The sequence below is a fragment of the Columba livia genome, chromosome 4 (assembly GCF_036013475.1).
Source record: "Columba livia isolate bColLiv1 breed racing homer chromosome 4, bColLiv1.pat.W.v2, whole genome shotgun sequence".
Taxonomy (NCBI): Eukaryota; Metazoa; Chordata; class Aves; order Columbiformes; family Columbidae; genus Columba; species Columba livia.
In genome coordinates this window covers 7,693,403-7,719,842 of record NC_088605.1, presented here as the reverse complement: position 1 = coordinate 7,719,842, position 26,440 = coordinate 7,693,403, and the positions used below count along the sequence as shown (strand labels likewise).

General features: G+C 39.0%; 1 protein-coding gene across 8 annotated transcripts in view; it reads right to left on the bottom strand.

Moving 5' to 3' along the window:
* The window catches only part of MAEA (macrophage erythroblast attacher, E3 ubiquitin ligase), a 51,530-nt gene that overhangs the window by 19,984 nt on the left and 5,106 nt on the right, over window positions 1-26,440 (bottom strand). For 6 of the 8 annotated variants that reach the window (XM_065060328.1, XM_065060330.1, XM_065060329.1 and 3 more), the window contains exons 2-3: window positions 13,797-13,979; window positions 9,999-10,202 (exon numbers count right to left, since the gene is read on the bottom strand). In XM_065060328.1, coding sequence (XP_064916400.1) covers window positions 9,999-10,202; window positions 13,797-13,979 — 387 coding nt within the window. Of the gene's footprint in view, window positions 1-9,998; window positions 10,203-13,796; window positions 13,980-23,482; window positions 23,581-26,440 lie in introns of all 8 variants that reach the window. The other 2 variants (XM_065060331.1, XM_065060332.1) reach the window with 1 other exon arrangement.

Sequence of the window (26,440 nt, the reverse complement as noted above, 5' to 3'; positions counted from 1 at the left end):
AATAAGATTGACTATCTATACACATTACATGCGCAAGAGCACCACCTTCGCATTAAAAAGACTTTGCTGATGCACTTTAGCATTCAGCAGTCTGGTAAGCATTCATTTAAACGACTCATGTATGAAATATAATAAACATCTACTTAGGCCACTCTAAACCAACAGCTTTTAAAATACTGTGTTAGGCTTCCTTTCAATGACTACTCACATGCTGAAGGACATACCCTCAGCTTGCAACCTAACCTTCAGTGTCATTTAGGACACAGCTATAGAATTAAAATAGAGATGTGATAATGAACAGTTAGGAACAAAAAGCACAAATTAATCTTTTACATTAATAAATTAGTCTGTTAAAGCTTCCTCTGTGGTGAATACACAGCAAGTCCAGGGATCATCTGGATGTCGTGATTATCATTACACAAGCTGGGAACAAGGAAGGTGTGAGGAGCTACAGGGTGGACAACAGGACCGGCAGGGGAATAAGAAGAAGAGGTTGGCGTATTTCTGCAGGGGGAAACAGTGAAAAACACGTCAGTTGGCAGGAGCAGGACTAGAACACACCGCAGTAGCACTGCTGAATTGGAAACAGAAAGGACAAATGCGGTGCAGGTGAAAAATGGGGCAGGGCAATAGGTTTTGATGGAAGTACCATGAAGAGAGACCTTTCCCTCTGCAGTCAATTCCTCTGCCTTACACAAGGGGAGGAGTAAAAAGCTGCTGGTTACAAGAATAGATCCTCCAGAATAAATGCAGAGTATATATAAACTGCATTGAAATCGGAGGGAGACAAATTACTAAGAAAACAGTGGATAGGTGGTGACAATACAGCAACATTGCAGTTAGTGAAAAAATCAATTAAAATCAGGCACAAATTAACATTAAGAGGCCTCCTTACTCTCTGCTCATAAAATAATGTTGTCTGAAGTTCATTAAGCTACTATTAAGTGTTATAATTCTACACACATTAACAGGATTACAGAGAAAACAAACAGAGTAATTGACAGAATGTCCTGCTCCAAAGCCAGCTGCAGAGCTGCTTGTTGGAAAAAAGCACAGCCAGCCAGCCAAACCACAGACTCGTCAACACAAAAGCCAGAAAAGTTTTTGTCTACAAAGTAAACACAGTATCCCATGGTGTACACAGCCGAGCTTTCACATGAGAGCATCTTCCATGACCTCTGTCTAGCGCAGACCTTTTACTCTTACCTGGTTATTTTTGAAAGACCTCAGTAACTTATACTGATCATCTGTCAGAAGAACAACATCTTTACCTAACAAGAGGAGATGTTGGTACTTCTTTTGGTGACTGGTTATAATGATTAAATCATGTTCTAACCTTGTGTCTGATTTCAAACTTGAATTTTTCTGACTTCTGATTCCACGTACCATTTCACAGAATCACAGAATGTCAGGGATTGGAAGGGACCTCAAAAGCTCATCCAGTCCAATCCCCCTGCCGGAGCAGGAACACCCAGATGAGGTTACACAGGAAGGTGTCCAGGCGGGTTTTGAATGTCTGCAGAGAAGGAGACTCCACAACCTCCCTGGGCAGCCTGGGCCAGGCTCTGGCACCCTCACTGAGAAGAAGTTTCTTCCCAAATTTAAGTGGAACCTTTGGTGTTCCAGTTTGAACACATTACCCCTTGTCCTACTGTTGGATGTCACTGAGAAGAGCCTGGCTCCATCCTCCTGACACTCACCCTTTATATATCTGTAAACATTAATGAGGTCACCCCTCAGTCTGCACTAGATTATGAAGTTCTGTGGTATGCAATTTTTGCTCTCATACTTCACAAAAGCCCCCAGCCCTTTACATTTTCCAGTCATCTCCTCCCTCCAGTTTTTCTAACAGCTTTCCTAAGCCATGTTCACCAAAACTATACATATTCTGGTATCGACTGCTCCGTAGCCAAATAAAAAGGCATGTTTTCTCTGCCTGCTTTTGCTCATGCACATAAGCCATTTTGGGCAGAGCCTCCCGGCTGCAGCTGGCGCTTCAGCTGGTTATTAACAAGCTGTTTGCCCAGCGCATCCTCTGCTCCTGCCTCAGCAGTTTTTGTCGCTCAGTAAATGGCTGCACCTTATCCAGCAGTACATTATACCATGCTAAGTACAGTAATAAATGACTACGCTAGAGTAGTGCGACAAAGCCTCTGGAGCTTAAGAGGCACCATTGGGCAGAAAACAAACCAAACAAACAACAAAAAACCAAAATCAGCCTCTGGTCTCAGCTCTGCCATGGCCATTTTCTGTTGTAGCCTCCTCTAGTAAAGACAACTAATCCTTTACCATCCGAGCATAAGCCCCACAGCTTTTGTCCAAGCAGGATCTGTCTGTATTAGCAGCTCCACGCTTTCACAAACAGCGAACTCCTGTCATCTAGCACAGTAATAAGAGAAAGCGTTAATGGAGAGTAACATTTACACTTTGAAGACATGTCTGGCAGGAAGAAATAAAAATAAAAAAATAAATAAAAAATAATAAAAGAAACAATAAAAAAAATAATCTCAGAGGCAAAACTGAAACATAACCCCAACCTCTCCTACATCGAGGTAATCTACATAATTCTTCCTTTAGATAAAATTTAAATTCAAGAACCTTTCCTGAATCACTAGCCTTCCAGACTAAGTATTCTGTAATAAATTAACTCTTATGATACCCTACAGGTAACCTATTTTGATTAAGAGAAAAGAAGAAATAGACATTCAACATCCCAGCACACTTCATGTTGTTGGCTTTTAAAGAGTCAAGTAATTTGTAATGAAAAAGTTTCTTATTTGGCATCAATCTTGGCTATTTCACATGTACATAATTTTAAGTCCCAGAGATGCTCAAGACAAACTGCAGATGCAAAGCCGTTCAGGAATTACAGCACTTTGAAATTCAGATGAAGACACCCAGACACTCGTTACACCCACCTAGTGAAAGCTGCTGTGCCTACAGTAAGAACAGCCCAAACACATTTAAAGGAGTTTCTGAGTTGCATCCACAGCTTAGTACTCGAAGGTAACTCACAACAAGCCCAAGTTAACACCCTGGCACCTTTAAATAAGGTGTGCCAGTTCTGGAGTTCTTCATATGTCATCTTCTCAAACATCTGTAGCATAGGAATAGCAATTTATAGGAGAGGGACACACTAAAGAGCTCGGGGAAAAAAGACACCTTTTGCCATTTAGCAAGTCAGCTTGTCTGGGTCGTGTGTGACAGCGAAGGAAAGAATACATGCAAGCATTATGCTGAACATTATTCAACTATTTAAAATTGAAGTGTTATGAATATAAACTTGTTTTGATTAATTAATGTAATACATATTTGAGTGTTTGCCTACAAGCCATTCTTGGACTACATGTCTTAACAAGGAAGATTTTTATGGGTACAGTGGTATGATTATTAAGAAAAGTACTTATTCAGCTTTTAAGATCATAGAGCTTCCTTCACTCAAGTTTTTCTAAACATTCATATTTCTTACTGAAGCAATCACATATTACTACCATCCATCCTGCTCAAGTATTAAAAGTTTACTGATCCAATGCTCTGGAACCATATTATGTGGCTTATTTGTTATAACTATTTTAGATTTAACTTCAGATTTAAGTTTCACTCATAGATTATTTTTTTTTTTAAGTTTTGCTCTAGATTTAAGTTTTCACTCCTAATTCACCTACTCATCTAAGCTAAATCTGAAAAGCCATTTCAGGCTTTTGGGGAGAAAACTGGTAGAACACAGCTGTATAAAAAGCACATGTTTATATTTTCCATGCATATACTATCACTATCAGTCTGCTATGGTGATAGTCTGTTCGTTCACAAAGTAGAATGCAGCTCGAGCAGTGCTAAAAGCCTCAAAGGAGCACAGACCAGCCTCCAGAAAGCAACGTCCTACCTGCACATTTCTCCTGGTGTGAACATCTGCCTGCAGTTGTAGACATTCACTGACCACAACCACCCCTATTGTGCACATCCCCCAGAGCAAGAATCCCAGCTACAAAGACATGAGAAACTTGCAGTCCAGTGGGAGAGGCAAAGACAATCAGCTTCTTAAATATGAACCTTTCCTTAAAATCCAGGCAGCTGTGGGTTCGACATCATTTGCTCTCCTCTATCAACAGCCAGGAGGTGAACTGCAGCGAGACCCAAACAAACCTAAGCCTGTTGTGTTTTCATCAGAACAGTATTCTCCGAAAGCATTTTTCATTCACTTTGAGTTAATGCTGTTCCTGTTTGTGATGCTGAAATGGCTTCAGTGGGATTTTGCCCTAGAATACACAAATCGTTCAGCAGTTTTCTACCAAGGTCTCAGCTGAAGGATCCATTTCACAGTGGTGAAGAATACTTTTACAAAGCACGGAAAGAACCTTTAACCTCGGGGTTGAAAAAAGGAGCAATGACATAGAATAGTCTGACGAAGAGATCAAGTACTTGGTTAAAAGCCATGCAGCTTGACCTGAAGAACTGAGGTTTCTCTTTTTCCAAAGGACATCAAATAATATTTATTTCACGACTTTCCATAACAAAATTAAGATGATGGAATGACACTCCTTAATTTGTTGCAGCTATCTTTCCAAATACTCGAGATAATCTATTCAAAAGTTTCTAAACTATGAAAACTGAAGCTGTGTTTATGCAATAGAAGGAGAGGACAAACTGGACCAAATTGGAGAGAGGGGAGAACAAACTGTAATCAGCCTTTTGCAGTGACTACTATTCCTTTCATTTACACTAATCAAAAATTTACTTTAAAAAACCCCCTACTATACCAGTTTGAAAGATAATTACATATTTTAATAATAGCTTTGCAATATCTACCCTGTTTTGATACGCTCCAGGGAACAACCATCACCACAGATTTGGAAGTTCTGCTCTGGAAGAAAATCATTGACCAAAACTGAAGATCTGAACTCTCACTTCAAGAACACTTATCTTTTTGGGACTGTTGTCAATTGGTTTAATACCGCTGAAGTGTCAGAGGCCCTTCTAATACAGCTCAATGTTCACAATGGTCATATGTCTGCACAGAACTGTTGAAGGCAATGAAATACTCAATTTTTTCTCAAAAACAAAGAGCACACTGTGCTATTAATGCAAATGGTTAGTTAAGTATCTTTGAAGGATGATGCACCTACTTAATTACTGATCTAAGAATATTAACTTGCAAAGCTTTGATTGGCATGCATAATCTGTGATGCAAGATCAAGTTAACTAGTTTTAAGCTAGTTAAAAGAATTATTTCAACTCTAGCTTTCTCATACCTGCAACCTTACACGTGTGGGTGTAGCAGTTCTTCTCTCCCTCGGGGGTTCATAGATCTCTAAATCATTTGCTTCACACACACACACAAACACACACACACACACAAACACACACACACACACAAACACACACACACACACAAACACACACACACACACAAACACACACACACACACAAACACACACACACACACACACACACACACACACACACACACACACACACACACAAACACACACACACACACAAACACACACACACACACAAACACACACACACACACAAACACACACACACACACAAACACACACACACACACACACACACACACAAACACACACACACACAAACACACACACACACACACACACAAACACACACACACACACAAACACACACACACACACAAACACACACACACACACAAACACACACACACACACAAACACACACACACACACAAACACACACACACACACAAACACACACACACACACAAACACACACACACACACAAACACACACACACACACAAACACACACACACACACAAACACACACACACACACAAACACACACACACACAAACACACTTGCTTTCAATGTATGTGGTTCTTCACAGAAAAAAAACCCCAACATTGCCACTTGTACAAGTTTTGTACAGCACAGGCATTAGGGCAAGGACATATATTCTTTTACTAAGACAAACTAAGCAAAGACTGAGTATTTACAGCATATGATAAGAGAAAACGGTAGCTTCAGAATCTGGCTTGTTTTCAATCATGTATGCAAAAAGCACTATGGCTATTAGGTAATTAAGTAAAGAACATAAGGACACTTTACATGTTTGTTTTTGGTTTTGTTTTTTTTTTTTTTTTCTTTTTTGTAGCCTATAAAAAAGGGGCTAGAAAAAGCATGAAATTTAAAAGACAACAACCCCTAAGAACAGCAAACAAAGCACTATATACCTAACCTAATTATAAAACTTACCTACAACCAGCAATCGACCTCCTACTGGAACACCACATTTCCAACACTAGATTTGCCTTTCAATTAATGGCACAGAAGTGAGATAATATTTAATGCAGCAGGACATGAATAGCAGAGCTTAAGGTAACAGACAACCCTGCCAGCTAGCTGAATATATGAATCTGCAGGTGAAAATATGCATTTTTATATTGGTGTTGCACTCCAAGGTCAAAATAAGATCCTTATTAAGTGTAACAAGCTGATCATGATGAGCTTCATTTGCATGCAATAACAAAAACATAACATGTAGTTTGTATCTTCAATCCAAACTGTTTTCCACATCATTAGTGAGCCAGAAGACAACAAGAAGTCCACAATAGAATCCCTTCCACTCCGTATTTACTTTGGCACAAACATGACATTTCTGTCCTTGGCCGTCAGCTCTTATTTTAATATTACTCACATCTTGGTTTAATTTCCCAAGCAGCATTATTTTTCTTTAAAGACATATTGCACACATTCCATATTTGTAGTTTATTTCTTATATTGCCATATAACATTATGCTTTATATATACTGCATGCCAGAAGTTATTCCTAAGTTGTGCTAGTTCATAACTCTGATATTTAAACTTTCCTATAATTTTTCACATCTAGCATTTCTTTCCATAGCTGTTTGCTTCCTCGTTTATAACCACGGCTTTTAAGCGCTTATCTTCCATGACAAGAATTCAGGAATATCATCCCTCTGAAGGTAGTTTATTTAGAAAGCAGACTAGAATTTGTCACAGCACATCAATAACTATTAGAATTGGATACTACAGCACACAGTCCATCCTTGAGCAAACTGTCTGCTATGTATTATTGGCAAACAAAGGAATGATTTAATGGTTTGCTTTTGGTCACTGAAACAGAATATTTGTGAACTGTTTCCGCCCATGAAGTACTTTAGCAGCTCTGCAGGTCTCTTAGCATTCAGAAGCCATGCGAGGAACTTAAAACGAGCAGGCTGAGACATGCTCCTAAGACTGGTCTAACAGCTACAGAAAGGTGCTTACTCTGGGATCCACAAAATGCAACTGAAATGGAAAGAGCTGTTTCCTTCACCCTTTCTAAATCGTGGCAAAGGGCACTCCTAGCCACTGGGCCCGCAATCATAGAAACAGAATCACAGAATGGTTGAGACTGGAACCTCTAGACGTTGTGTGGTCCCACTGCCCAAAGTGGGGTCATCTACAACAGGTGACTTAGGACTTTGCCCAGTCCAACCTGGGTTTGAGTATTTCCCAGTACAGGAAGACTCCACACCGCAGTGTGTCTGCTAGGGAGCCCAGAACTAGGTACAGCACTCCAGATGGGGCTGACCAGTGTGGGATCACCACCCTTCGCCTGCTGATGATGCGCATCCCAATGTGAGTTGCTTTTGGCCACAGGAGCACACGGCTAGGTCAGGCTCAACTCATCCTCCAGCCTCACCTCTGCCTGGTGGGTAAATTGAGCAAAACCTCACCTTTCTTCAGGTTCTTACTTATAGTGCCTATCCAGTGATAACAATATTGGCTCGATATACATATATATTAAATAAATAAATCAGCTAATAGACATGACCAGGTCCACTATAGAGCAATATGTTTCTGAAACCTGTAGTATTACAGTTGATACTACAGTAAACAGAAAGATTACTTTGGATGAGAGAAAAATATGATACTTTGTAATCTCCACAGCAAAGTCACATTTATAAGCATTAGCTAACATTTCAGTGCTCATATCCTTCAGCAAGAAAGGAACAATAAGAAACAGAAAAGCTGTCTAAAGCAGCAAAAAGACAAATTCTGTATAATGATCAAGTCTCAGTATCTTACCACTGCAAAAGCTGTTCACAATGAGTCTCACCATACAGTAAGAAAAACTGAGTACAACACTGAGAGACTGCGGGAAGCCTTTTCTCATTTGGACAAAATGTAAACTTCAATGTTGAGTAAAATACATTATTTTAGCAAGCTAGAAGAAACAGGGCCTCAGCACAGTCAACATGTGCAACTAAGTTCTCTGTTATTCAAGTTACTTTGATGTTATACAAATAAATATACTTAGGTTTGAAGGCAGAAGTTAAATAAGCTTATTTAAAACTTATTTTTTTAAAAAACCAACACAAAGCTTCTGTTCAGCAAACGGCATCAAAAATTTTGAGGCTTCACTAGTGCAATGCTTCATACCACAGTCTTGCAGCACATCACGATGGACTTACATGCTCATGCCTAAGCCAAAGCTGAGCATTACTTAACCAGGCATAATGGAACTTGCTACGAAAGTGAAAATATTTCCACAGTGCTTTTTCAGCAGACCTAGTATGGATGGTAACGTGATGATTCAGCAGTAGATGAGCTCCTGCTCAAAACAGAGGGAAACATCTACCAGAAATGGAAGAACTGCTGACCATTCAACTGCAACCATCTCAGAATAACGGTCTTGGGTTTTGACTGCCATGCACTGGCTATCTTTAGTGAGGCATAGCAGCCTCCTCAGTGAGTTTCTTCAGGACTATTTCCTATTTATAGTTTGTAACCCACTTCTTCCCCTTTCCCACTCAACCTCTACGTGCTGTTTCCTTTTTGATATTTACTGAAATCGCTGCTGTGGTTGAACAGGACCAGACTGGTAAAGCAGGTAAGGAGTAACTGAGACACGTGACAGATATGCTCGTGTACAAGATAAGAACGGGTACATATGCTGTAGTTTGACACCAGTAACAAAAATCTCTTCCCTTAACTAGCTCAGAAAGATGTGTTCAACTATGCCACCTAAGAAAGGCAAAATATGTAAGTCACATAACACAACTAAACTCTTGGCAGATTTCAGCCAGAAGAGTTGCATACTTTCTGGAATCAGGAACATCAAAAGAACTTAACATCCAAGAATAACTGAGGATCAAATAGCAAATGCTACCGAAATTAGCCAACCAAGATTTCTCTAAATAAACAGCAAATTCTTAAAGAATCAGCTTTAATGTCTTCACGGCTGTCAAAGGACCACAGTGAGGATTCACTGCTCTGCACAAAGAGGCAACACCAAGATGCACAAACTCCAAACTGTTATTGACAACGCATTTCAAAAAACTTCATAAGCAATTATAAGAGGGAAGCAAAACCAACTAGGATAACCAGAGAAAAGGAAAGCGACAACCACAAAATCATAGATGGCGAAATAAGCAAAAGAGCAAAACGTTTCCGTGGATCATGCAAAATGTACTCGGTACTACAAAAAAATCCAAATTGTATGAAGATTTGTTTTCCAAACTGTAATTCAGCTTTCCTTTGGATGCATCATTAAAAAGTAGGATGATACAATAAAACAGTCGTTCCTGCAATCAGGATATGCTATTCTGCTCAGTTTGGTCGCCTACATGTATCATCTAAGCGTGACGAGACAGATGGGAAGCTCCACCAACTGCTTAATCAGCAGCCTAAAGGCTTCTAACAAGAAATTCTGTGTGACATTTGAGAATTATTCTAAGTTTCAATAGGGCAAGGTGTTTATTTAAAAGCATTTAATTTGTGACTAGAAGTTTTACCTTCAATTTTGACTTACTTAATACATTGAAATAAAATTCGTGTCAAGGGGAATAAGCTCAGCCCTAAAAAGATTAACAGATAAACATTAGTAATAAAGGCACATTAATACATAAACGTAGCTGCTACAGGGCTAAACCAGCTTGTTCTTGTTTGCCAAGGCCCTCTTTGCTACTGTTTTGTTAGTAAGTTAGTGCGCATTACTACTAACCTCAATACCACTTTGTCTTGCTAGTTTTACAGCTGTATTGTAGTAGCCACAGCGTAAAAGATGTTCCACCATCATACGATCCATACGTTTCTTCTTCCACATGTTTGCAGCGGCTGGCTGGTCACTACTGTGTTCTTTCAGATGTTCGATCCTACGTTTGCAGAGTTTTGCACTTTCATCTTCAGCCTGGATTGATTCAACCGCCTAAAATGTAAAAATTAACAGGAATAAATAAGAGCTATACATTTTCAATTTGCTTTTAAAGCAAAATAGAGTAAGAATTGTTTGCAGGCATTCATTACATATTATACAATAGCATTTCTCGCATTTAAAATGACAGTGCGCTTGGCAGCGCACAAGTTTCAGCGTGGCTGGTCCAGTTCTGAGATGTTCTTGCATATAAATAAGTTTTGACTATTTGACCTTAAGAGTATATGCATTTTTTTCTGCTTAATGTGCAGTTAGTCCTAAAACAGCAACATATCACTTACAGCAATTGCTGTAAGTGTAGAGCTTTGTGAAGGTTTGCATTTATCTGGTCCAAGGAGTTGAAAATAATGAATTTCCACCTCTAACCTATGCATGGCTTCTTCTTCAAGCAGCTGTCCAACTCAATTAGCTCTACTGGAGAGTGATGCAGAGTAAACCAACATTACTTCTGATACACTGGAGCCATTTTGATCAGTCATGCAATAATGAAAATTATACAAACATCTGGCCTCTTGGCACCTTTAATTCAAGGATCTTAGAGTAGTTTTTAAAAAATAATCACCTTTGTTAGACTGGTATTATTTTACTTAACTCTGCTACTTTTGGATCTACTGTTAGAAGCATTACTTAGAAAAATAAATTAGTCCAGATAAAGCAGAATGATGCTTGGTTTTCCCCCTTTTTTAATTTTTGAACCAAGATACTAGCATGCCCAGTGCAAAACACACACCCCAAAATATCTCCACAACATTTGGGGGTTTTTTAATTAAAAAAACAAACACTCAGGTCATACTTATTTTCCTTCAACCTTAAAGACAGGTGATCGATTGGTTACTCTGCAAATTTTAGCAGGCTATTTTATTACAGATGTATCACAATTCAAAGCTAGCTGACTCAGGATAAAGCACATGACAATTGTGGGTCATGCCAGGCCACGGAACACAAGAAAGCCTGCAGTACTTTTATATGCTTACTAAGGAAAAAACAAACCCAGAGATGATGGAGGCTTAGTACCTCTCCCCATCTCTAATATATCAGCAGTGATGCAATTTCAGGTCGGGCTGCCTTATTTGTGGTGACTTTAAACTTGCCGGCTTGTGTTTGAATAACTGCACAGCTACGGCAACAGGAAAGTCCACAAAGATTTGACAAGGAAGCACAAATCAAAGAAATATGGCTTTTGGCTGCCCCCTTCACAGCCCATGCTGGCACAGCTGCCCCCCAGCACTCAAGCTACACAGACTACAGAGCCAGCCCTGGAAGCAAAGGGTGGTTCTAATTGCTTCTACCATACATACTCATTTACAGACAACTTCTGGAAGGATCAATATTTGAAAAGCAAAGTGTAATAAATAAAGACTTGTGCAAGAAAAGCATTTGGCCCAATTAAGCCTGGCTCTGAACTGACCCTTGATAAAATTCAAGTACCTAAAACTCTAGTCACTATCCAAGATCATATTTTACTAAAACTCATGTAAACATGAGGTTTTTTTATTACTGAAGTCTGAGTTACTTCTGTTACTGAATTTATCTTTATTTTGTAATATATGATGTGGAGATCAGCATTTTGTTTCAGTTATAAACTTCAGTCTTTTCCTATTCAGCAAACACCAGCTCAAGCCAAAACTCACTTTCACATGTTAGATGTCTGCAGTGTTATCAGATGTGAAGGCAACCTCAAGAATTATTCTGAGTACAACTCAGAGAATTCAAGGCAGCCAGGCAAAGGTTGAGCCCCTTCTCATTGCAAACGACTCTCCTTATATGGTTTTGTATCTGGACTTACACAGCTCTTGCTGTTTTTTTGATCCTTCTAGTGCATTCAGAGAGGCTACAGATCCTTTTCAAAACCCTCCGAGTCAAGACTATCTGGACTTGCCCCACTGGACATTAATCGAACTTGAGGGAACAAGCATATTAAACAGGATATGAAAGGGAAAACACAAAGGCCTCTGTTTCCTCAGGATCAGTTTCAGAACCCAAGAAACCTGCTGTGTTGAAAAACCTCTTTTTTAAAAGTGAGTAAGGTGTTAAATCAAGGAACCATCTAATTCTATTACGGCCATGTCAGCAGTTCATCAGATCCTTGTCTAAACACAGGAGGAAACAGAGATCCCACATGGGTCCAAAGGCCCTAAAGAAAACAATCATTTTGCTCAGGGCAGAGATGACAAAGACAGCTGGAGTTGATGGCTTGGAGCAGAAACAAGACCTTTGTATTTCAGACGACTTTTACTGTTAAACAGATTTTTTTTTTGCCTTTTGTTCTTTCTAAGCAGCTATAAGATTCCCCACAGTCTTTCAGGCAGTCAAAAACAAATGAGCAATTACACTAAAACGGAGCCTTGCACCCAAAACATTCAGCAATGCCTTCAGACACACCCCCGCAGTCAGCAAAGATTTAACAAGTAAATAACTTACTACTCCACATCATTACTACACACCTACAAGCAAAATCTAACACCTCTTTCAGAAATAGCAGTAATTTCTTTCTGTAAGTAACAGAGAAGTGAAGAAAACATATCGTTCAAGACCTCTAAGTCTCATAAACCAAAGATGAAAACAGCAATTAGATTTATGAAGTCGTCTGCAGATCAGCTTTTCAACACCTAGCTAACCTGTTTAAGCAGAAAACCCCAAATCAGCACACATGACAGTGTTATTTTCATGTTACAAACCTCCAAGGTATTTTGACGCTTCACTTAATACAGTCTCAAGATTTATATCTGTTGGTTATTTCATTTACGTTTTAATGAAATGACTCTGCTACCATTTGTTTTGTCTATTTATTTTTGGAGAAGCGCTGCTCTAAAGGCAGGCAACAGAGCTATTTTCATTTTTCTGCAATATTTGTTTCGAGTAAGTGTTCTGACGGCTCTCAGGGTGAGTAATATCCCCATCCAAACTAAGGATGGCTTATACTATATAGTTTGTTTTTAACTCATTCTTCTTAGAAGCTGTGGTAAAAGTATCAAAGTCTGGCTGTATTTCATACAAGCATTCAAGCTTAACAGCTAGAAGCAGGTCATCCTGCTAAACTTCAAAGTGCTTTTAGTAATATTCCCTAGGAACCTTCCCAACTACAGGTTTAATGTTTATTAAAAAAATGTTCAAGTCTCTATCCAGAACAACTCGCACCTTCTTATGCAAAGAAGCCTTAACACCCCCTGCAGCTACCCCCACTGGAGTAAATATTTTTCAGACTCTTCTTCTACCCGTTTTCCCTCCTCGAGTGATCAATTAAAGCAACCACACAAACCTTTCCATTAGACAAGCAGGAATTGATACAAATCAATTCATTTTGCTGCTATTTCTTTCCTGTGGGTAGATAAATTCATTTTCAGGACCATAAATACAGTTCAATTTTGCCTCTCAACAGAGTTTTATTATACTTAGTCATGGAACACCAATCCCTAAGTGCAGCGAAGCAAGACACAGTAAGTTCTGGTGTTTTGCTGTGCAATCTAAGGCCTTTGTTTACAGTGTCAGTAATACCTATATCTTGAAAAGAAAATTCAAGCAAACAGCATTGAAGAATGTTGTTGAATTTGCGAAGACAAAGGAATCACAAGGTAGAACACCACTTACCTTTCGTTTCAGAACACTGAGTTTTTCAACTACTCCATCCAGGAGACTAACAACTGAATCCACAGCAGGACAACTGCTCAGTGTCTTCTCCAGTTCTGCCACAACCATTGTAACGTGGCTGGTCTCTCGATCGATGTTTTTCTGTGCAGCTCGAAAACGTTTGTTCAGTGTTTCATATGGCACCTGAGTGAGAAATATCAAGTCATTAGAATTTCTATACTAATAAAGTTAGGTCTTCTAGAGTTTAAAGAGACTGATGATTTTATCTGATGCAGCCAGAACACCTGGGTTCCAGGACACTAGAGGTCATTAACTGAACTTGAGTTCTCATATCAAAGCCCTTATTTAAGTCATCTCAGCAAGGAACTAACACAGTTCAAAGATTATTAAAAAAACAGTGACAGGAAATACAAGCTGGTAGAGTCTTTTCTGATCCTGATTTCACCGATCCTGCTTTGACTGTATAGCAAGCACAGATGGAAACAGTTCAGGGAGAACAAAGCAAAAAGGAAAGCTACAAGTTAACTACAAATAAGAGATCACCCTTTACAACACAGCTTTAAAGTTTACATTTCTTTCCTTCAGGAGTTCATAAAGGAAGAGAAAGTTACCATTGAGGAAGCATGTATAATCCATACGGGTTACTGAAAAATTTATACATAGTACACCAATGGTTATTCAGGAAATCTAATGGGTCTCCTACCTACTTCTGCTCAAAAGGACTACTTTTAATATTAACTCCAGCAGAACTATAATGAACACTAAGAGAAACTCCATGCAAGCTTTATTTTGGTGAAAAAAGCCTATACTGTACAACTAGGTTTCTTAGATTCCTCTAGGGCTCCATTCCTTAGCTTAGAGACTGACCAGTCTTGGAGGTCTCCTGTCCTACTTGTCCCATGCCTCCATGGGACGGCCACATCAAAACTGCTACTGGTGGCCATTAAGAAAACATATATAGGAGTAGTTTACAGCCTGCTCAGATTTTAGGGTGCTGAATGATTTGGGGAAAGCTCACAGTGAATATTAAGCTGCTCCTATCATGTTGCTTCCATTAGTGACAGCATGAGCAATTTAGGCAGGAAGTTCTATTACTTCACAGAAACTGGAATTTTGGAACTAAAAACATTCCAGTGTTATACACTTAATTCATTCACATATTTTATCTTGAAAAAGTCCACAAGAAGTTCTTTCATGTAGCTGTGGTAATCTTGATTGCTTTTCCATTAATCAAAGGCATAATTTAGCTAGCAATCAGATTACATGTATTAAAGGTAAAACAGGAAAAGCAAATCAGTGTTCTGTTTGGTACGTATCACATAGATGTTTGATTACAAATCTTTTAAGTATATAACTTCCAATCAATTACACCAAGATTGCCTCCATTTTCCTTCCTTCTGATCATTTGCATGCAAGAAATTCTCCCCAGGGTCCGCTCTCCTTTCGGGCTCTATTAGGAGAGCAGTTACTACATAACCATTGCAATTCATTAGAGATGCACCAAGAAACAGTTTAGGTTCAGAATAAGGAAGATGAGACAACAGTTTAGGTTCAGAATAAGGGAGATGAACCAAAGTACTTGCTTTCCAAGACTTTGTACGATCTACAATAGGTTGGTCTTATTTGTCGTAGAAGTATGACACAAGGATACTCCTAATAAGATAAGAAAGGGCTCCTCTTCCTCTCAGAAAGACAAAAAATGATCTATTTAATGCCTTCTGGCATCTCAAACCAAGACCTAAACAAGTGACAGAATAAGCCTTTACCACAAGAAGCATCAAGCTAAAACAGTTATTTTCCTTATATATCCTCCCCTAAAATCCCAGCACCACATCCCCCCAAAACTCAAACCTCATAAAAAGATTACAATTAATAGGCTTCAACACCTAATTGTCTATATAACCATCTTATATTCCATCTTTAGCTCTTATTTCCCTTCTCCATTTCCACAAAATGGTAAAAAGTTTAAGACCCCCATAGACAGAATGGATGTTGGGGGGGGGGGGAGGGCATTATTTTGACACCTCGTGCTTTTAAACATAGAAACTTATTTCCAACTCCAAGACTTGGTGCCAGATACCATTGACTCAACTTCTTCCCTTTTCTTCCTCCCTGCATTTTTCTTATTTTTCATTGAAAACCATTTCCTCCAGTTACTTGCATTTACTGAAATTAATTTCTCCAAGCACTTTGTTAATAAGCTTTCTGTACCACACTGAAAAGCTTCATCAATCACGACTTTCAGAAGCTCCTACTGATTTCAGGTGTCTGTTTGACGCTTTTGTTCAATTTTGAGCAGTCAGTTGCACTGCACACACAGATCTAGTCAGCTTGAAAACAAACAAACAAAAACCAATCTTAGCTTTAATCTCCTTTTCCCCCCAGTTTCTTAGCTGCACACAAGAGCAATAACACTTCCCGTTTCCCATGCTCTGTCTCTGTACCGTGCACATTTCTGGCACAGTTTGTGTTCATATGACATTTAGAACAATTGGACTTTCAGTTTCAGCTGGCATCATTATACATCGTTTATATTTTGCCTAGGTGCAGCAGGTTTTCAAATCTTGTTTTATCCATATTTGTTTTTCCTCCCTCAAAAATGATCTGAATATCCTGTGTGGAAGAGGTTACAAGTTGAACTGTTTTACTATATACTCTGAAAGTAAATACAAGTAAATATATTGCTAAACATAATTTTAGTGTACCATAACAAGAGAAAATACTTAAAAGGTACAATGAAATTATTTGCACAACTAAAACTGACAGTAAATACTCTTTTCATAATTTGCATTTTTCTTACTATAGAGCCAGCAGTTTTTAGAGAATACTTGTAAATCGTATCCAGGTATAGCTTTTACCCCAACGTTACAGGACTAGATTCTACAGATGCCAAAAAAAGCATCTTATCTAGACACTGCATCTTGATCCACTGTTTCTTTTGTTGCTCATACAGGTCCTACGCTCCAAAAGAGACTCCATTCCCCACAGAACTCTGGAAAAGTTACAGGCACCCTACCAATAAGTTGTGTGGGTTTTGTTTGTGTGGATTTTGTTCTGGGTTTTTTTGGGGGTTGTTTTTTTGGTTTGTGGTTTGGTTGTGTATGTGTGTGTGTTGCTTTGTAATTCTAGAAATTCTTAATTATGATTTACTTCTATTTTCAGGTACCACGGCGATAAAACAGTGGACACCAGAGTTGTTGGACCAAGAGACAGGTGCAAAATTTACATATCATTAGTTGCCACAAGCCTACTGAAGACTTCCAGTTTTTCCTGCTAGTACCATTCTGTGACCAAGCCCGGATTACAGTTATTCTTTAAGAACAAGAGAGGCCAACCGAACTCGGCCTAGGGGAGCATTACCTTCAGGACAAAAGGATAACCAGCTACTACACTGAAATAAAGCAGGAAGAACCAACCAGAACATGTTCTGTAAAAGCACAATACCAACTTGTCCCACTCATTAGAGCTTAAACCGCAACTCAGTTGGCTCATACCATGAGCATACAAGACGATACAAAGGAGAGATGTAAAATATTAGTGGGCGGCACATTTAAATCCAGTGTCACCAAATAGATTCTGGTTCTTTTGTTCGCCAGCTTCCACAGCTGCAGACACATTATTCAACGTCAGCATGTACTAAACCAGGTCAAACTTAAACCTAAAGAAAAGGAATTTGAATCAAGTCAGAACAGCCTACACAAGGGGTAAAATTAGTATTAATAACATGAGTTTTTTCCAAGATGAAAATTGTGAAGGTAAGTCTGTATGACTAGAGGCTTCTGCAAGTGTAGTATATGACTGTTCACAGGTGCTATCAGAGTGGCAGAGACAACCGAAAAACCTGATCCAGGTATTTTTTTTCCGCTTCAGGAGTTGCTTCGCTCTGGTTTTAGAAGGCCAGAAAACTCTGGTGTGCTGCCCCAAACGCTTCAACAACCTCTAGCTGTGGTGATGACTTAGGAGATGATCCTTCTGGATGTAAAAGCTTGAACTGGTGGAAGAAGAGGAAGGACTGCCCAGGAGAGCTATAGCCTGGCTATTCAGCTGTGTAGAGCAAGTAGAAAACAGCAGGGCTGAGAATACCAGGGGCAGCTTTTAAGCTTACACTTAGGAGCTCAAGTATGAAGTCAATTCTCTGGCCTTCAGCCCAAACACAGTCCTCTTCCAGCCCATGAATGCCAATAAGGTACCGAGGCAAGACTGACTAGTTCTAAAATCATGAAGTGGCCAAAACTGCTCAAATTGTGTAACTGTAGATAATATTTCTTTAAATAAGACACATCAAATTCAGCTTGAAATACCCCTAAATAAAGTGACATTATCTACTAAACATATTTCCACAAAAATAAATTTTTCAATAAGCCATTCATTTACTAAGTGATACCACTTTCTTAATTTTTCTGAGTACATATTCAAACTAGGAAAGAAAAGCAAGTATTAAATGCTTGTATATATGGTACCCTGATGATTAGCAAACTCTATCTATTATACTTCAAGTGTTTATTATGTCTGTAAAAAATATTTAAAGAAATAATAACAAGTTAAACCAGTCAATCCTCTACACAGCATCCCACAATGCACATCTACTTTTGTTTTTACATTCATTAACATTTTAATAAGGCTCTTAATTTTTCTTTTAAGTTTTTCCCAAATGTACCTACATGCACACACTTGGTACTGCATCCATAAAGTGAATATAGGGAAACAGACTGCTCGTAAGTACTCTCAGCCCATGCTTCTCTTTTCTCTATAGGCTGAGAGAAAACTGGCTTTAAGAAACATGCCATGAGAACATACCATCTATAGCCTTTAAGAATATAGAAAGGGAGAGCAGAATGGAAATTATTTTCCTCTCATAGAAGTTCATTAATTATAGTGATCAAAGCTTTAAAAGCTCTGCTACCTCAATGGTATTTATGGTGGTGGGAGTCAGACAACTTGACTGGACTTCTCATGCTGGTTTTAGTACCTTGAGTTCCACTAAGCAGATTAATGGCATCTCGAGAACAGGGCAATATTTTAACCTCCACACACACTCACAGCTTCCAGGACAGACACAGTCACTCATTAAACACCTGGTGTTTCCAAACAAAGTGAACACATACACTGCTGAAGGGCTCCCTGCTTGGGAGAAAGTATTAGATAACAAAATACAAACTGTGGCAAGATCATCTTTGCAGAGGTGTTCTAGTCCTCCAGCCATGGAGGACTAGCATTCTGAGTCACACCTAGAAACCCAGCACTCGTTACCATTATGGCCAATGTATATATCCAGTTTATTCAACTAGAGTTCAAACTAATAAACAACTGTAATTATAAGGGCTTTATAGACAGATGAACAGCATAAGGAAGATGAAGAAAAGCACCTATAGAATTGAGTTTGTGACCTAGCAACAAAGGACAACAGAAAGTCTCAGTTTTAAATGCCTTCTTTGTATTTACTGGAAAGTTCTTCTCCTAGGCCTTCCTGATTGTACATGAGCAATCGAGCCTGGGGAGAGAGGTATTATTACACAAGAAGTCTAAATCAAGCTGAAGATACACAGGTACATGGGACCAAAGGGAGGGAGCTCACCAATGATGCTATCAAGCTGTTGTGACCTCTGAAACATCATGGTGAGCAAGGAAAGTCCTCAGTGAACGAAAAGGGCAAGTTTCTTGCCTCTCTTCCAAAAAGAGAAGCTGGAAGATCATGGAAACTACAGGCTGGTATGCCTCATCTTGGTTCTTGGGAAAGTTACAGGGGAAGAATCAAAAAAAAACAACCAACCAACCAAAGTCAGATGGAAGCCATTTCCAAGCTCATAAAATTGATTGGGAATAGTCAGCCTAAATCTGCCATAAGCAAATCAAGCTTGACAACACTGTTTGCTTTCAGTGATGAAATGACTACCTCTGAATGAGAGCAGTGCACCAGCAGTCTTTCATGCTAAGTTTCATGAGGCTTTTGACATGGTCTCTTGCACCATCTTTGCAGCCAAACTGGGGAGATGTGGACTGAATGACTGGAATACAACAGGGGTTATAGACTGACTGGACTGCCAGGCTCAAAGAATAACAGTGGCTCAAAAGCTAGTTAAGGCCAATTACAAGTACTGCTTGACTCCTGAGGAAAGTTATCAGCTCCAACATGCACATCTTCAACCATCTGCACCATGGAACGGAACACACAATCAGAAAGCTCACACAGGACATCAAACTGGTGGAGTGCTTGATAATGCAGGGTGGCAGAGCTGCCATCCAGAAGAAATGACAAGCTGGAGAAAACACACCAAGAACTTTCTGAAATTAGATCAAGGTAAAAACCAGAGCCCTGTACCTGGCACAAAACCACCATTAGCAAAGGCTGTGGAATAACTGGCTAGGGCCACTTCTGAAAAGAAGATGTAGAGGTTCTGATGGAGAGCAGGTCAGACATGAATCAGCAACAGACTCCTGCGGTAAAGAAAATTAACCGCATAACAGGCCGCATTACCAAGACCAAAGGCAGCGGGTTGAGAGGAGTGATTATTCTCTATGCTCAGCACTCTACGCAGATTCATCTGGAATACGGAGCCTGGCTTTTGGGCCACCCCACCACCAAAGAAGAGATGTTGACAGACTGGAAAGAGTCCAGAAAGCTGCCACCATGATGGTCAGTTTGTTGGAGGATACAAAATCCAAAGAGAGACTGAGAGCGACAGGCTTGTTTCACTTGAAGGCTACAGGGAGCTGGGAACAGCACAATCTGATTTAAGTCTTCTGCTGCCTAAAGGTGAAGGTCATAGATAAGAGCTAGCCAGACTTTTCCTCAGAGTTACAGAGCAAGAAGGCGGTAGAGTTGACAAATGGCAGCAAAGAAAATTCCAGCTGGACATAAGGAAAAAAATATTTTAACCAGGAGCGTCAGTAAGCACAGAAACAGCAGCCCAGAAAGGTGGTAGGATGTCCACCCTTGGAAGCTTTAAGAACTAAGCAGGACTCTGAGAAAATAAAATTAGCTCTGAAGTTAGCCCAGACTTGAGCAGAAGCCTGAACTACACTGTCTGCAGAAGCCCATTCCTACCTTACTTTTATGAACTGATCTAGAAAGAGACTGGATCACAGATTCCCATTGCTAATTTGGACATCAAATTCATCTCTACATGAAGATATGAATAGCCATACCAAGTAAGGCAAGAAGTCCCCCCTTTGTCACTATCCTTTCTCTGACAATAGCCATAAATGGATGGCACTTGGGGAAAAAAAAAAGGCAAGAAAAGAAAGTTACTAATCCCCAAAAGTCTCTTTGGGCTTCTTGAGCCAGAGGTGGGAGTTTTATAGTAGAAACACCACAGGGTGTTTCTCATCCACGAACTCTGCTGGTGGTTGTTGACCTGTAGAATTTTAGCGCTGCAACATCCCATGGAGAGACATTTCACAGCCTCACACATTGGGTCCAGGAATACTCCTTGGTTTTGACTCATCAACTACCAGCCTTATTTGAAACCCTTTTGTTCTTATTTTGGAAGAAAAAAAGAAATATTCACTCTCTTCTATGCCACTGCTGTCTCTTGAGATTGAAGAGGCTCTTTCTAAACCATTCTTTGAAGACAGATTCCATATCGTTCTTGCCCCGTTGTAGATGTTTTCCAGTTCTATTACACCCTTTTTCAGGATGAGAGAAGAAAATAAGAGTAACTTGCACTACTTGAAAGAAGAAAAATCATGGATTTTCATTGCTACATAATGAGTTCTCCATTCTTCCCTTTCTCAACACTCTTGTGGTCAGTTTGTCAACATTAACCTGATCATTACTTTAAAACATTCATAATAATCCCAAGATCTCACTGAGCAATGACGATCATTTGACACTCAGTTATTGTGTTTATCAGATTAGGATTGTTTTTCTTTCCACCATACCTAAAAACTGCATCCCACTACACTCGTCTACACTAAATTTCAAACTTCATCTACTATTTTAATACTAATCCAATCTCTTATAATTCCTCTCTAACCACTTCACACTTGGGTTGTATCTGTACTACCTCAATTGTCTTTGTACCATCAAGGAATCCCCTCAGCACTCACTCTTTCTTCCAGGCTATTCAAACAGCTGAGTATCAGCATTAGTGGCAGAGACACCAGCAGAACTCTAATGCCACCGTTCTTCCGTTACAGAGCTTGGCTACTAAATCTTGATGCTTGTTTCTTATCTTTCCCAGTTACCTATCCACATAAGGAATTCTGCTTTCTTCTTTTCAAGAGAACCTGGTAAGGGATATTTCAAAAAAATATTCAGAAAATATCAACTAAATCCATCACCGCCTTTCTTTTATTTTTAAAAACATACCAGTCCAGTATCTTTGCATGGCATGACATTACTTTTTAAATGTCACATTAACTGATGTACATTATTCCATATTTGATTAGTCACAATAGTATTTCTGCATCAATAAGCCATTGGCTGGAAGGAAAAAATCAACTACATCTATTAAGAATATCATTCGAATATTACTTAAGAAAATAGAAGCACTGAAACAAAGTCTTCTACTTTGTCTTTCTTCCACAGCTGTCAAAAAAAAATCCTCAGACTACTTCAGGAAAAATGTATTTACCAGAGAATTTATGGGAGGACTGGATACAGAAAAAAGGGATTTTCCCTAAGCCAAATAAGCTTATTTATAAAAAATGTTATATCCTGCATTTCTTCTTCTTTAGAGGTGTAGGATGTCAAGCCAAAGTGGCTACTGCATGAAGCTTCCATTACCAGCCTGATGCTGCCCACAAGTTTTTCTATCTGGTACACAGGAATACCAAAAGACTGAATTGTACATGTTTTTTTCATAATTCAAGTTTTGTGAAAAATTTAGCCATTATGCTCCCAACAAGTATTTAGCCTCCCACTAGACCTTTAGCACACCAATTCTCAATCTGATCTGGTCACATCCTACAACACAGGCTGGATTCCTTCTTCACTTATGCAGATTCGAGCTGAAAGAATTCCAAACGAAAATGGAAACTAAAACCCAATTTCTTTCAGACCACAACATAAATCAAGAAGAGCTTCTACCCCACAGTACACTGCATATAGGAAACCAGTTGAGATGCAGCAGAAAGGAATAGAAAGTAAAATCCAGTTTGTATAGCTACCATTTGGTTATTGGAAATTATAGGGTAAGAGTGATACCTCAAAAATGTCATTGCAATTGAAGGAAGAATTACTTGGTGGTGCAGGTAAGACCATTAATCATTGCCCAGCTTCCTGTTAATAGGAATTGTCAAAGGTTTCTTTTCTAAAAACTGATTTTCACAGAAAACTGTAATGACAACAGAAACAGCTACCTTTTACATAGGTTTGCAATTCTGTAAAAGAACATCAGACTTCATCCGTTGTTTGGGAGAAAGAAGTTAATCAGGTCTAACTTCACAGAAGTACCAACTCATATGCTGGGGAGTTTTAACTACGTATCCTGACTTTAGTGATGTCTGTGTGAATCATCCTTCTTTGAAGTTCCAGTCTGATAGCTGAAAACAACTCCTTGCCACAAAGTGCAGACTTTTAAAACCACAAATACCTACATTGTGTGTCTTTTCAACAGAACTGAATCATGGGCAGGAGGGAATTTGAAAGGTAGCTGAAAAGGGTTTTTTTTTAAATCCATCAAGTCAGTTAATTAGTGGGAAAAACAAAACAAAACAACTTTCAAGAAAAATAAGAGTCCTACCAGATTAGGTGGGGGGAACCATTACAGAACTATGCTCTCCTTTCAAGGGTCAGAAAAATGTTGTGCTTCCTCTCCTCAACTGTTTTAGCTTATAACACCTGAAAAGCACCAGAGATTTATGTGAATCTACAGGTCTCCAAGATGATTCAGTTGAAGACTTTCTGACGTATAAATAAGCTTTTTCAAACACTGTATATTGTGCCACTGTATGAAATTAAGCCTAGCCACAGGTGGGTAGGGAAAAGAAAGTGAGAAGTGCAGCAATGAAACTGTCTTTCAAAAAAAACAGAAGGAAAGACAACTGAGCTCTACTTTAAGCAAGAGGAAAGAGGAACTACAGGAATATGGGAGGAAAACTAAGCATCTCCTAAGTAGTTCTAATAAACAAACAGCGTCAAGAGAAATGGTAAATGCAGGGAGAAACACCTTTGAGCATTAAGCTGCTTCCTTGAGACTAAATTAGATCACGGTGCTCACCTTCAACAAAACAGGAGAGAACATCAATTATACGTGATGCTGTTTGAAAAATGAGGCAGAGTACAAGCAGCTACTGCAAATTTTCCCTCAAACTAATAACAATTAGGCTTTTCTATGCAGAATTACTGAAATTCTGTATTTTATACACCTTATTTCACCTCTGTAACACTTGGATTATTTCAGAATTGATTCAGCATCATTAGTCACTGAACTCATCCAGAATGTAAATTATATCACCACTTATTCACAGAATGAATTCTTCCGATGTGTGGCTCTTATCAATCCATTGAAATAGCAATATTTTCCTTGTGATGGGCAAAAACGGAGGAGAAAGCTAAAAGAAAGGAGAAGCAGTGTATTTCAGGAATGACAGGCTCAGAATAATGGCTAGATTTAGGTTTCATTAGGTACAAGTCTAAATATAAACTCTTGGAGAGCTACAGGTTAAAACAGCCAAAATTATTTTGTGAGTCTAAATGCAGTTACATTTGGATTTTAAAAAAAAAGTTCATTTTAAAAACAGTTGTCGGTGTTTTTGAAGTGTAAAGCCTTGTAGCTTTCCTTAGTTAAAAATGCGTCAGTTTTACAACTCAAGAAGACAGTCCTGCAATATTCTAGAGCAGCTATATCTAGAAAGAAAATATCATTATAACATTAAAAGCTGCTGCTTCAATACAGGAGAGAATTAGCAGTGCAAATTCTTGAACTATCTACCTGCTACACACATACTTACTCAACAGAAGCAATTATAATCCTTCAAAATATTATCCTTTCACACAAACTGCTAGTAACATATTACTGAATACACGATGAACTTCTGAATAAGGCTTCCAGCAACAAAAGTGCTTCATAAAGCCATTTTACAGTTATATAAAACTGTCTTGCACCCTTATGTAAGCAAATTGACAGCCATTTTGGAGTCCTGTCTAGAGCCACACTGGGGACACATCAGAGCCCAGTTACTTCCACTACACTTGTTGAGAGCTGCCAGCTTGGGCTCATGTCTCAAAAGAAGTTTCTTTGCTTTCCTCCTTTTCGTAGAAATATTTGAGTATCAATAGAAACCTAAGCATTCCTCCCTGTCTGAAGAAGTTGCTAAACTAAGGTCACACAGCAGGTTTGTGTCCTGAGCATGTCCCTTCATTTGATCCCTTTTTCTTCTCCAAATATTTGTTCATTTTAATCACAATATCACCTCTCTAAATAAAACTGTATGTTTGCACAGTCCAGGCAGCACGATAGTGGCTGGAGCCTTCAGGCTAGAGATCCCATTTCCAATCAGATTGCTCCCAAAATGACCTATTCCAGCTGCAGTGACAGCATTTCTTCTAAGACAAATCATTAAGAATTATTGATTCAGCAGACCTATATCAGAATATATGAATGATCAAAGTCCAACTCATACTATATTAGCTCTTTTACTTTAGCTCTCACTAGTTTACAACTCAAGGGAATCCACAGAGCACTCAAACAGCTGAGGAGAACCAAAAGTGGGTGTGAAGCAGTTAAATTACCAGCTATCATAATAAAGATATCCTAACAAAAACTTGATTTATTTAAATAAGCAACAATGTGTTATAAGTAATCAAGTAATACAGTGTATTTCACATTCTGGGTTAGCAAATACTTCCTATAGAGTGTATTAATATCTTCAGGCTTTAAGTTACAGAAGGCCAAGCATACCATGAAAGCAGTTTCTTAAGCTCACAAGGACAGATGGATTTTGCCAGGGTGCCCTTACAGCAAATATCCATCTGCCACAATAGTACCTTCCTAAATCTATGGGCCCAAAAGCTGCACTATTATACTGATTAATATCATAACTATTCAACTGAAAGACTGCGGGAGGCAGTTTAGAGAGACAAGGAAAATTGACACTGGGTGGTCCATAACTTCCAGTAAGAGCTCCATTCCTATTCCACCAAGTTCCATCCCCTCTTATTAGGATATCTAGCAAATGCTCAAAGCTCACCTTTACTCCTCTTTCCCAGCTCTTCCAAAACATGCACCATGCAACAAATCAAACATTTCACAGATATTCTTGGTTTACGTCAACATTTAAACGTGTTGCTAGCATAAAAACATGTTCTTTCTATACCAGAAAACTTACACAAACCAAACTCGCATCATCACAGGGCACTGTCCTGTGAAAACACTACAAATCAAGTATGTTGCAACTGTGGATTGCAACATCAGATAAGCATTCACTTCAAAGACACTATAACAGGAGGTCTTCTGTAAAGTGTTTGAGAGCATGTTGTTTTTGAAATATTTTCCTACCGACACAATGGAGTACCAATAATCAAGCAACATCTCTAGCTCATGGCCACACTGTTACTTATTGCCTTTTACCATGTTTTCTTCCTTCATTAATCACTTTAAAGTGTGTTTTACAGGGAGTGGGCAGGAGTCCTAAAGACACCAATTCCCATAGGGGCTAACTCCTACTTTAGCTGCTTTCCAAAGTCAAACTTCTTCTCA